The sequence below is a fragment of the Neovison vison genome, chromosome 9 (genome assembly GCF_020171115.1).
Source record: "Neovison vison isolate M4711 chromosome 9, ASM_NN_V1, whole genome shotgun sequence".
Lineage (NCBI taxonomy): Eukaryota > Metazoa > Chordata > Mammalia > Carnivora > Mustelidae > Neogale > Neogale vison.
Genome location: NC_058099.1, coordinates 14,886,818 through 14,899,988, shown reverse-complemented (window position 1 = coordinate 14,899,988; position 13,171 = coordinate 14,886,818). Strand labels below are relative to the sequence as shown.

Below are 13,171 nucleotides of genomic sequence, written 5' to 3'. Positions count from 1 at the left end.
GAATACTGAATTGTGGCTTTAATTTACATTTTCTGAGGACTAGAAAAGTTAATCCACCTTTTCAAATGTTTATCTACCATTTTAATAGTCTTGTTTGTGAAATGCCTGTTCATGTCTTTTACCCATTTTCGTGTCTTACTGGATTGTCTGCCTCTTTCCTGTTGGATTTAGGAGTTATTTATATATTTTGCACAAGGGTTCTTTGTCAGAAAGAATATATCACATATATCATATATCACAAATATTTCCTTCTACTCTGCAGTTTGCAATTTTATTCTATGAATAGCAGCCTCTAATAAACAGAAATTCTTAATTTTAATGTGGTTCAATGCATCAGTCATTTTCTTGGTACTTAGTGTTTTTTGTATCCTAGTGAATAAATACAAGCCGATCAAAAAGCCATGAGATAGTTTTCTGTCTTATATTTAAGAAGCTTTTTTTTCGTTTTCTCTTCCACCAAGAGAATATTAATTATTTTTTCTCAGGTTTTTTTTTTTTCTTTTCTTTTTTCTATGACTCCTCTACCTAGCCAGTCTGAGTGAATTATTCCGTTTCCTGAATCTCCATAAAGGTATGCATTATTTTTATTATCTCTATTATATTGCATATTACCTTGAATCTTGTGTATTTCCCTGCCCTTCCTCTCTGTCTCATCCCCACACTCCATTCACCAGATTATCCAAATTCTTCATGGTCTTCTCACTAAATTCTGGTCATGATGCCTGCTAAGTAACTCTAAAATTGGTCCATTTCTCTTAACCCCAGCTGCTACCTTCATGGTCTGAATCTGTGACATTTCATCTTGATTGCTGCAATAGTCCCATCTCACTGGTCACCCGCCACCAGTCTACTCCTGTCTAAGTAACTGACCACACGACAGCCACCGTGATCTTCCAAATATATCAACCTTTTCAAAAATCCTTCCATGGTGCCCATTACCATCAAATGAGTGTTCAAGTCATTAATGTGATGCAGAGGCCTTCCAGAATCTGAAGGACTGTTTGGTCTCTCCCACCACTAATGTCTCTGTTTTAACTCTTGAGACATTTTCATTTCCTCCTGTGCTCCTTTGTGAAGACCCTGTCTGCCTCCATATCCACATCCCTGCCTCTTCTTCATCCTCCAGTTTTCATCCTATGCATCTTCTCTGACTCCCTAGTAGTTTCAGTCTGCATACTGTCTGGTACAAGGAAGCCCCAGGATTTTTCCCCACTACAGTTCCTTATGCTTATTATTATTTGTTTAAGCCCATCTTCTCTGATAGAGTGAATACTTCCTTGGGACACAAACTGTGTCTGTCTTGCTCAGCATTATATTCTTATGCCTAATTCAATGCCAACATTGAGTCTTAAAAAATATGTCTATATAGATATCCTTGAAGGTATCTCTATATATGTACGTACTTGATGAATTGAGTTGAACTGATTGGTGCACATGCACAGGATTTAGCATTGGATTTGGTATGTGGTCAGGCTCTATAAAGGTTGGGTGATTCACTGTCTTTATAAAACCCTAGAATCAGTAATGAAAAGGAATTTAAGACCATCTACTTCAATTACCCAACCCAATGGAATGACGATTAAACAATCTCCGTAACAGGGACGCCCGGGTGGCTCAGTGGGTTAAGCATCCGCCTTCAGCTCAGGTCATGAGCAGATGGGTACTGAGGTCAGGCCCAGCATCAGACTCCCTGCTTAGGGAGCCTGCTTCTCCCTCTGCCTGCCACTCCTCCTGCTTGTGCTCTCTCTCTCTCTAACAAATAAATAAATAAGATCTTAAAAAAAAAAAAGTATCTACCATTTCTACCAAATGTCATTTACTTACAACTCTCTGTTAACAGAGAGTCACCCCCTACTTCAGCAGGTTTGGGCATGAATGTGCACTGGAAGATCTCTTTTATACAGAGCTTAAATTGAGATCTATCTCATCCCTGTTGAAAGCTGGGATCCTTATCATTTCCTGTAAGCATATCAGGTTTGGCTCATTTTATCCACATTAATGAATTTGACTATCTTTCCTACAAGACAGCCCTTGGGTATCTGCAGACAAATCCTACTGCCCCAAGTCAACTCTCTTGAGCTGTTCATCATACAACAGCCTTCTTCAGGAACACTGCAACTTCTTAGTCCCCCTCTTGCATTTAGATGCCCAGACTTGGACCCAATTCTCCAGGTGGCCTCGGAACAATCTAGAAGAGGAAAAGGATATCACCCCCTTTTGGGTGGGTGACATACCTCTAATAATGTAACCAATGGTGGACCTGGGTTTTGGAAGACCGAGGCTTCTACCATAATTGTTTATTGAGACAAGGAACTCAAAATAAATTGTGGAAGTAAATATTTAGAATGAAAAAAGTTGGGGACACAGAAGGTAGGGAAGCCCTGAACCTTGAGCTTCATTAGTTTCATGGCTAATCAGCCTCTAGAAGTCCCTAAGATCTTAATAACCTCCTGGGAACATCATGTTAATCCCTTCTAAATTTACTCCGATTGTAATTCACAGGTCTCTCCACTGCCAACATGCACAGTGGGGTTGTCAAGTGCAAGCGGAAGCCAAACTTGCGGACTCAAAGGCTGCTCTCACTTCACAAGGTCGCCGCAGGTAGCACAAGGAACTGGTAAGTTGAAAATCTTGGCATGCCCAAGGCAGATTGGTCTTTCTTCTCTACTTTCTTATTAGGCTATTACCAAACCCACTGTCCACTCTTTTCTCCACTAAAGGGGACAGGGTTATTTCTTGTGTGTTTGAGGTTTTTGGTTGTGTTGTGTTTTCTTTGAACACTAAGCCTCTTTCTTGGCCTAAAATTCCTGGAGGGGTTTTCGTTCAGTGCTCCCAAGTGACACTACCAAGCCCTCCCTGCGCCGGTTTCCGAGCATCTTCTGTAACAGGAGCATGAATCAAAGGGTTGCCAAGGAACTAGAATATAAAAGTCATATTAGGCTCTGCTTAGCTCCACCTGCCAATCTCAACTGCACTTTCCTCCCACTGACATTCAGAATCACCTTTATCAGATACCTTTCTAGAAGGTCACGTTTTTAGTCTGCTCAAAGTTAAAGCATGCCATTTCTTTTTCTAACTATAAAGTTAATAAATGATCATTGTAGAAAAGTTAGAAAAAGAACTTGAAGCCCAAAATAGATCATCTACGACCTCACCATCCAAAGGTAACCTCTTTGAACATCTCCGCATCTTCCCTTGCAATATTATTTTCCCTTATCCTTTCGCATTGTTAAGATCCTGCCATATATTCGGTTAGAAACTACCCATTTTTAAATGAACACCAGATCAAAACGCTTTCATATATTCTTGGAAATTCTTATACGTAACATTTTCATACCTGCCTAATATGATACTGTGTGGAAGCTACCTCATTGGCTCAGTCCCCTCATGTGGGAAATTCAGATCTTTACATTTTTGCTGCTATTATAATTTATGCTTTTTAAAATAACACTTTCTGTACTCAAAGCCTTGTCTGTTTTCTCCTATATCTCCTCACTTCTTTATCATGAATTAATAGGGGTAAAATGACTATTTTAAAGAGTTTATTTTCCTTCAGGTCATGAGTACATAGGAAGCGCCTAACAGGGACCTGACATGAAAAAAAAGATATTAAAAAAAAAATACATGTTTATATATATCACCCAAGTAATCCCATAATGGTTGCATTCCTGCTAGCAGTGCTCGAGTGTCTGTCTCTGTTCACCCAGCCAGCACTGAGTGTTCTCATTTGTAAACTCTAAACACACACACACACACACACATATATGTGTGTATAAATATATTAAAGACCACAGATGATTACCAAATAAGGAGAAAGAAGATTCTGCAGAACCAACAATGCTATAAAATGCTCCATAGTTCTTAGAATTCAAATAACACCTGCCAAAATACATTGAAAATCAAACACAATAATATAGGAAATTCTGACGGTAAGATATGAAACTTTAATATATATTAGGTCTGGAGCATCTATAAATAACACTGTTTAGACATTTTCATCAAAATAATCAGATAAAGCTCACATTTTCATACTTTATATCTGAAAACTAATTAATAACCATGAATTTAATGTCCTGTATATGTTAAAATTTTAAAAAGGCATCATATCCTGTCTTCATTTCCATATTCTTCGTTTTTATCGGTTTCTCTGTCTTTCTTCTTCTTCTCCATTCTCCCTCCACATCGTGCCTCCTCAGAATCCCCAGTGTCTCCTTCCCCTCTACGCTCTCTGGTCCCCAGTTTCCACGGGCATCCTACCTTGAAGGTGCAGTTTGCTCTCCGTGCTTTGCAGAAGGACGGAACTCACAGAGTCCAGATTGTCATAGCTGTTACAGCCCAGAGGCCCGGTGCGTGTCTCTGTGACCTGCAGTGGACAATGAGGGGGACAGGTGTGAGACAGGTGCCCTTGTCAGACAGAGCCCAGCAGAGTCAGCCCTCAGTGGAGCAGAGCTGGCAGAGAGTGTCGTGGTCTGAGCCAATGGCACCTTGCCATAGCCAAGGCCACACCTGGGCTATCACCAAACGGACGTCAGGGAAGCACAGCAATCAAGTTCATAGACTGGAGCCATCCCCTGGCTCTCATGTCACAAGGTCACTTTAAGTATGATGTGAATTAATACACTGAAGCACTACAGCATATTTCAAAAAGCACGTGCCTTGAAATCGGGAGAATCCGTGTTAAATGCTAAGGGGGCTGTGAACTTGCTGTGCGACCTCAGGAAGTCACTCAACTTCTCTAAACTTCTGTGACCCAAGGCTAGTAAATCCTTTCCAGGAAAGTTGGGCAACGAGGCATGATGGGCGGATGTGCCTGACACGTGGCTTATGTTCAACCACGGGCACTATATTACCCCAAACCTCTAGAATGGGTCATGGATACATACGCATAATTAGGTAAGAACAATGACGTTATCCCCATTTTCTAAAAGACGTTTCATAACCTTGAAGTAAGCATGGTTTAGGATGAAAAGAGGTTTCTCATCCCTTTCACCTTGACTTTCCATGACTTAACACGATGATCGGGTACTTTTGAGGTCTGCTTCCCACTGGGAAGGCACAGCATCGGTTCTTGCGTGGCCTGTAAGACGGCCACAGGACTCAGCACTCTCCCAATGCCAGTTGTGCCCTCCTCCGGCTGGGAAACATTGCATCAGTAACTTTCCCCTCCTCAGCTTCAACTTCCCCTCTACAGAATCCTCTTACCCACCTCAGTAGGTAAAGAGATCCTATTTGGGGAGTGGTCAGCACTTCAGAAACAGTATATAGAAGGAGGATTATTAGGTGTTGGTTTTTAAGCAATATATTCTTTTTTGGCCTATTATCTTAACATAGTTGTTATTGAACGAGACTCAAAACTATAATTCATTTCGCTAAGGAGATCCTGGGAAAGAAAGCTACAGGCAGAACTTCCTCACTCCGGTCAGCGGCTAGTCTTAAACACAGCTGGCAGTAGGACAATTCTGGCCAGCTGGGTCTTGCTGTAGTGTCAAGAAATGGCAAGAAAAATCCAAGTCCCAGACTGAGGATGGAAGACAGTGGTGATCTAAAAATGGCTTCTTGAGTGGTCTCTGTGCTATTTCTCTGAGAAATTCCTTGTAAGGAGGCAGGCTGCACTTCCAGGGTGCACAAAAGAAGATTATCTTCTGACAGAGCTTCAATATCTCAATTCCACATCCCATCCGGGGTAGGGGGTGGGAGGGTAGAGAACCATTTGGTGATAATGAAAACCAGGCCTTTGCTTCACTCCGACACTGATGGCTTCATAAAGATCTGTCTCTCTGTGGTGAGTTCCCTAACAACATAATCCCCCCCAATAGAGGCGATTCTTCTTGGATAAGCTGGCTCTTTGTTTGTCGATCTGATTTATTTCTCTCTTTCCTACTTCCCTCCTCAGTAACTCACTCCCTTCTCTTGGTCAATTTCTAACACCTCTGCCTGTGTCTCCCTCAATCACCCGGCCTTACCGCCCCCCCCACCCCCGGCCACACACACACTTTTTCCCTAGAGATATTTTTGAAAGTCTTACTATAAGGGTAGGTCTGTACTTAATTCAGAAGAAATTAGATCGAAGATTGAGGAGTAGAATGCAGGTATAATCGGGTTTCAGAAAATGTGAGATGCAAAAAATCTGCACTGAAACCCTGAGAAGAACTAATCCTTTTTATCAAAAATTCCTCCCTCGTTCTCTTTAGAAAGGTAATCCCTGAATTTATTGCATTTAAAATAGAACCTTTTTTTTTTTTAAGTGTCTCTGCTCTGAGGCACTGAATCAAAAGTCTAGAGCTGCTCGACTCAATGTGTCTGTTTAAATGAAAATTAATTAAGAGGAAATAAACTTAAAAACTTAGGTCCTCAGTAGCCACATATCAAGGGCTCCCTAACCCTGTGTGACTAATGGCCACTGTCTTGGCCACAGATATGGGGCACGTCCACCGTCTTGGAAGGGTATACTGGATAGTGTTGGTGCAGAGGAGTATGGGTCAGCCCGGGAGAGCCCTCATTTGTAAATAATAATTGGCACACAGTCATACCCGCTTGTTTGCACACGGTTCATGGCTGATTTTTGTGTTACGGCTGCAGAGTTGAGTTGTGGCAACCTTGACCATATGACCTACAAAGCCTGAAATTCTATTACAGAAATAGCTGATGCCTAATCCAGCGAGTAGAATTCTGGTCCCTGTTAGGGTACTGTAGCTGTCTAGGCCTGAACAGAAAAAAAAAAAAAAAAGTTTTTAGCTCTTGGACCTCAGTTTCCCCATCTGTAAAATGGGGGGCGGTGAGAAATGGGATGGAAAACACAAGGGTTTAACAAATTACTCATCTAAGCATCAGTGATCTGCCTCTTGCTAGATCTAGATCCTTGCAAAAATCATTTACCCACCATAGCCTCAGGGTTTGTTTGTTTTTTTGTTTGTTTGTTTGTTTGTTTTTTTAACCTAGAAAGGGAGCCTAAAAATCAATGAGAGGATTGTTGACGATTATGCCACGACCATAGCCAGGGCTACTGCAGCAATACACGTGGTCACCCTGATGGCAGTGTTCATGATCTTACAGGGCCTCTGACCACCTCAGTCAGAGCGGCTGGCAGGGGGCACGGTTCGTGTCAGCTCCATGGGTGTGAAGACAGGGACCACATCGACCCCTCGGGGCTCAGAATACCCATGTGCAGTATCGCTGTCTTAAGAACCTTCCACCCAGTCCACCCTCAAGCCTACCTTGATTGCTCCAGTTGATATCTGGATCTCATGGAGCCTCCTCATGGTGCCATCACGGTCGACAAAGTAGGATGACGCAAGCTGGTGCAGAGCTTCAACACTTTGGGTGGCATTCCCTGACTTCCTATCAAGGCGACTTTTGTCCATGTACATGGTCAAGGCCTCCTCCCCTGCATGGAAAAGGAAAGAAGTTCAGGGAGCCTGTTGAACTGTGGGGTGGGAGGAAAGGTTCCAGGGTCTGGCTGCTGACAATAGACTTGACCATCCTACTGATCTTGCCCAAATTCCCTTCTACTTCTGAAAATCAAGAGCATGGTGAAAGAGAAACCGTCTAGAAGCGGCTCTAAGCACTAAGCCCTAGGAGGACAAGGGGCATGGAAAGACTCTCAGTAGTCAAGTTCAACCTCTAACCCACCACGTGGTTCTCACCAACATCATCTACAACATAACCCACCTTTTCTCCTTGAGACTTAGCGTCTCCTTCTGTAAAATGATGGTTTTGCCCTGGATACTCCTTTCCTCCTCCTGCTTTCTCCTCCGCATCCAGTTCCTCCCCTTTCCTACTCTTTCCTTCTTTCCTCTTCCCCTGTCTCTCTTTCTCCTGCTGCATCCCTTCCCAGACAGACAGATGCATGGACAGATGAATGGATGGATGGCTGAAGAGGCAGATCAATGAGATAGGGAAAGAGAAGACATTCTTTAAAGACACATATGGATAGACAGAGGGAAAACTGGGTGCCTCAAAGAGAGCAAAAACTCAATTGTCAGATGAGTGAGGTCGGGCACCATCTACACTGACCAGTGCCCTATTCTGTGCACAAAGCCCAGTGCCTGGATATAGTAGATAGTAAATAGTTAATACATCAGTGTTTTTTTAGTTCAATCAATAAATCTTCTCATTACCTACAGGAGCCAGGCACTGTGGTTCTGCAAGCACAATGCACAGACAGGAAGCTGCATCTGGCAGGGACAGAACGTGGCAAGAAGGTCAGGTATAGGAAGGGAGATTAGAGAGGAAGAAGGAGAAGGTGGGGTGGAGAAACAGAACGAGAGGTGAATGCAAAGACTCATATATTTTATTCCATTACGTTTTCCTTTGTAATAGGTGCACAGATTACTAACAGTACTGCCTTCTGGTCCCTTTCATTTGAAATAAGAGGTTTCATCAGAACTTCAGAAAGGGGGATCTGGAAATACCTAATAAACAGATATGACCATTATGTGTCTGGTTTCACCTTCTATTCCCTGTGAACTTGAGATGTTTCTTAACCTCCCTGTTCCTCAGTTTATTTGTTAACAAAATTAGGGGAAGAATGGCACCTACTCCACAGAGTGATTCAGAAGAATAAATTAATGGGTACTGGTCGAGTTCCTACAACAGGGTCCGGTTCACTGTCATCATGAAACTCGTTTCGAGTCGTAGTAAAAAGCAGTCTGTGTAGCAGGACTGCCTGGTCTGCACCAGCTGTATGAACCGTCACTCACCCTCCCCACCCTTCCACTTCTCCAGGTGAAAACTGGGGGGGGGGCAGGGCTGTCATGGGATTACATTAGCCAACTGCAGAAAGTACCTGAACCCCGCCTGCCACACACATGGGAACGTCAATGACCATTACTTGATTAATGTAAAATATCACTTATATGAGAGTTAGCCTTCTGTCTACTCAACCCAAGAAAATAGGATAATCAGAGAACAATGCTGTCAATACATTCTGAGGACAAAAGTCTGATCTCTAAGATCACTGAAATTTCTTTAGAACGCTGATTACTTTTTGAGTTGAAGAGGAAGAAAAAAAAATTCCTTTCTGGTGCAGTGATTATCCTAGGCAGGGCGCACAGCCCTGACCCACAGACTAATTCCTGTGCCTCCGGTCCCTCCATGACTGCTTCTAGAATTCTGTTCCGTTGCTGTTCAGTTTAACACATGCCACCTCCAGTCTGTCTGTTCACTGCCATCTCCCTCCATGAGTTTCACCCAAACCATTCCTTCCGTCTCCATGATGTATTCTTGCTTATTTTCCTCCCCTGGGCAAGCCTCAAATGCTTCTCTCTGCTTAGAGTGCCATTCTGTCCCTCTCCTATCTGACCGTTGAATTCCTATCCAACTTTTCTCACTTTCTCTTAACCTTCCTCCTCTGTCCTTGACCTGGCATACTCCTATACACTCTTCAGAACCCAGGGAGTCATCATCTTTCTGGTGAGCTTCCCCAACCATGTCCTCACCCCAAGAGAGATTCAGTCAATTCAATTTAGCTCAGCATGCATGCATTGAGTAGTTTGGCAGGCATTGGGGTGACAATTGAGTAACATACTGTCCCTGTTTCAGAGTCGCTGAGTGACTACAAGTATGCTGTCCTATACGAGAGCCACCCATCAAGTGTGGCTCTCGTGCCCTCGATATGTGGCTATCCAAATGGAGGTGTGCCATAGGTGTAAACTACACGGTAGATTTCCAACATCTGGAAACATAAAAAATTATATAAAATCCTTCATTAAGTGTATTCTATTGATTATAAGTGGAAATGCCCATGTTGGGGATATATTATGTTAAATAAAATATATTCTTCTTTTTCTTTTTGCTTTTAAAGATGTGGTTGTGAGAAAATCTAAAACGTCATATGTGGCTCACGCTTATACTTCTAGTGGACAATGCTGGCACAGGGAGACAGGGATGCGAGGGGACCATTTCCGTATACCAGACAGAGAGCAAAGGGAGAAGGATACAGACAGTGGAATGTAGGCTGGAAGAAGGGTGCCTGCCTTCCTGCTGTGAATGTGGACTCCAAGGTCCTGATGCTCTGGTCCCTCCAGCTGCATCCCTTGCCACTCTCTCCAGCTAAGCTCAATACCGCACAAGTGTGTCCTGTTTTCTCATGGTGGGGATTCTTCTTTTCTTTCTTTCTCCCCCTCCCCACTTCCTGGCTAACTTTTACTCCTCCCTCCGATGTCACCTAAGACAGCACCTCCTCCGGGAAGCCTTCCCGAAATCCCCTACTCTTTACTTAAACTAGATCAAGGGCTCTAACCACATGGTCCCTGCCTTTCATTTCTCTCCAATGCCTCACCCCCCACATTTCCTGGTGATTGCTTGCTTAATAGCCCGGCTCCCTGGCTAGAGGAAAATCACCGTGAGGTCTGGGAGGAGGTAAATGGCCTTCCTTATTCCACTGTCATGGAATTTGCAGATGATCAGAGTATTTGTGGATGAATGAATACATATGGAAGTCAACTGAATCTACAGTGTTCACAGAGTGACACATCTGCTTGAAGCACTAACTGAAATCTCCTCATGAGAAGCTTCATCATCATCAAAATTAACCTTTGGTTCCCACATGCCTAGACCTGAGTTCAGAGTAAGACACTGATGTCTGCACTTCCCCGTGAAGTCTCACTGGTAATGTGGGAAGACGTGATCTCCCGTCCTTCAGAATCCACAGTGACCTGAATAGATTTGGCTTAGAAAGGACTCTGTGTGCACTTAGACAATGAATTCCAGGAGGGTGGGTGGTGGGCCGGTGGAATAAGGACTCTATGGATTTGTTTGTAATGCTCCTGATGTCTCACCTAGGTCAGAAGAAGAGATGTTCAGTTATCGTGGCATGGATGAATGGATGCATGGGTGGATCGACAACTGAATGGCTAGCGGAGGGGCAAATGATTCGATATGTGAATATACTAGAAGTAAGAGCCAGGAGGCAGAGGAAATAAATATTCCAAGTGCCAGCGCTGGCTCTCCATGGGACCCACAGAAGAAAAGGTGGAACAGGCACAGCTCCCTTTGGACTAAAAACTGGCAGAAGCAAGCTTTAGATCAAGAGGGGTTAATGGGCTTCTTGCTGCATTATTAAGACTTAATTTCTTGTTTATTAAGAGAATGTTCTGTTTAGAGTTGCTTTCCCTTTTGGGCATTCCTACAAATTGCCTCTTCACCCCACATAGGCCTTTCTTCCATCTCTCTGTCCTCCAGGGGATTTGCTTCTCTCTCTCTGCACCACCTCTTTCAGAGGGGGACAAAGTGGGACTCAGACGCACAGGGGATGGGGATGAGATGGCAGCCAAGCACTGCACCTTGTGAGTGTAGAGGGGATACTGCTCCTGTGTGGAGGAGGGGAACGTCCGGATTTGGGGTTCCCTGGGGCATCCTTCCCGACTCCCTTCTGAGTTTCTGTGACTTTGTTCCTTTCTCTTAGCCCAGGGGAGTTTTCCCAAAATGCAGGGTGGGGAATAATGAATAGACACACAAAAGTACACATAAGCACAAAAACATAAGCTTTCGTGCATAAAAAGACATTCATGTAACTCACACGCATTCATATACATGTGCAACCTCACAGATGCACATATACTGGGCATCTTTTCTATATGCAGGAGTCCCTTGTATATGCACATGTGGACTGTGGATGTATGTATGTCTGCACACGGATGAACTCACATCCAGGTCTATCTAGGAAGGCGTCTGTGCACATCTGTCTGCTGGGGAAGGCGTCCAGTCCCACGCATGCCAACTCGACCATACGTATCACACAGACACCCGGCTACAAGGTGTTTCTTTCTGAAGGATGGAGGGAAACTGCTATCCTCATATTCCTGTATCATTCTAGACCCCCGATTCTTCCCCTTACCACCGCCCGTGAGAAAAATCATGCATAGCAAGTCCATTATGAGTTCAATCCATTTCAGGAAAAACTTGAGGACCCCATGGTGTGGGCATGGGTCTGCCCTCCTGCTGCCTTTCCTTCCTCTTACCTCTCCCTCAGGAGCCAAATAAAGGCATGTACTTGTCTTCCATGGGACAGCTTAAGATCATCTTTTGTTGTTTGATCATGCCCTTAGGAACTCACCTGACACCTCGAACAGCTTATCAGAGCATTTCTTCTAAATGAACATGGTGTTCGTTTTAAGAAAAATTACACAGAACATGTTCTGCACCTTCTCGCATTTAGGCAGGAAAACGGATATCCAGGTGAAAAGTGAATTTCTCAATGTCTCCTATTCACCTAGTAAGTGGTAGGAATGGGCTTGAATCCCAGATGCACCTGTCCCTTACTCCCATGAAATTACAAATACTTATAGTAAGAATAATAAAACACCAGCAACCATAGCAACAATTTGTTTGGTGCCCAACACTGTGCTCAGCACACTTAATGCCTCTTTTATTTAATTTCATAATATGCAGGTCTATTTACACAGGAGGAAACCAAGGCTTAAAGTAGGTGTCCCCAAACTGGCGTGGACCAGGAGACAGGACTGGAACCAAGGCAGGTGAACTCCAGAGCCTGCCCTTCTATTCACTGTAACTGACCCCATCCCCCCTGCCCCTTGCAAGAGGAGGCTCTCAAAAACCACTGTTCCATGAATGAGTGAGTGAAAACAGGATGTCAGAAGGACCACATACAGGGTGTGTCTGGCACTTATGTGTTCAATCAATAGTGCATCTCTTCCCCCTTCCTGCTCCCCACTCCTGCAGGCTGAGGACTGAGGGAGCATTTAGGGCTTGCTGTCCAACACTGGAACTCAGTCCAAAGTTCTGCATATTTTAAAATGTTGTGCTATAAAAACAGAAGAGGCACAAGGCTCTGTGAATAATTCACCACTCCGCCTTGGAGAAATTAAAAATATATTTCATAGCCGAAGAAAGGGCTTTGTTAGTTGGGATTTCCAGGGACTCGGACAGAATGCAACTTCTAACTGAAGGACTGAATTGGTTGCAATATATTTTTTTCTTTTCTTTCTTTCTTTCTTTCTTTTTTTTTTTTTTAATTCAATTGAAATGGGATGTGGAGAAGTTCAAAGAGAAAGGGGTACAGGTGAATGAAACGCTCAATGACGAAGTGATTTCGTCTTCACTTTACAATAGAATAGAATGTATACTACACATTCTAACATTCAAAGTCCTACTAAACTTAGTATTTGACTAGCAACAGGTGACAAATACACACTGGTGGGTTGATTTTGGA

The 13,171-nt window shown here is 43.5% G+C and overlaps 1 protein-coding gene across 2 annotated transcripts in view; it reads right to left on the bottom strand.

The window, feature by feature from the left end:
- BRINP1 (BMP/retinoic acid inducible neural specific 1) overlaps positions 1-13,171 on the bottom strand; it is a 171,107-nt gene that overhangs the window by 49,593 nt on the left and 108,343 nt on the right. For both annotated transcript variants that reach the window (XM_044265033.1, XM_044265032.1), the window contains 2 exons: positions 7,215-7,384; positions 4,258-4,363 (listed from right to left, as the gene is read on the bottom strand). In XM_044265033.1, the coding sequence (XP_044120968.1) occupies positions 4,258-4,363; positions 7,215-7,384 (276 nt within the window). The remainder of the gene's footprint in view (positions 1-4,257; positions 4,364-7,214; positions 7,385-13,171) is intronic.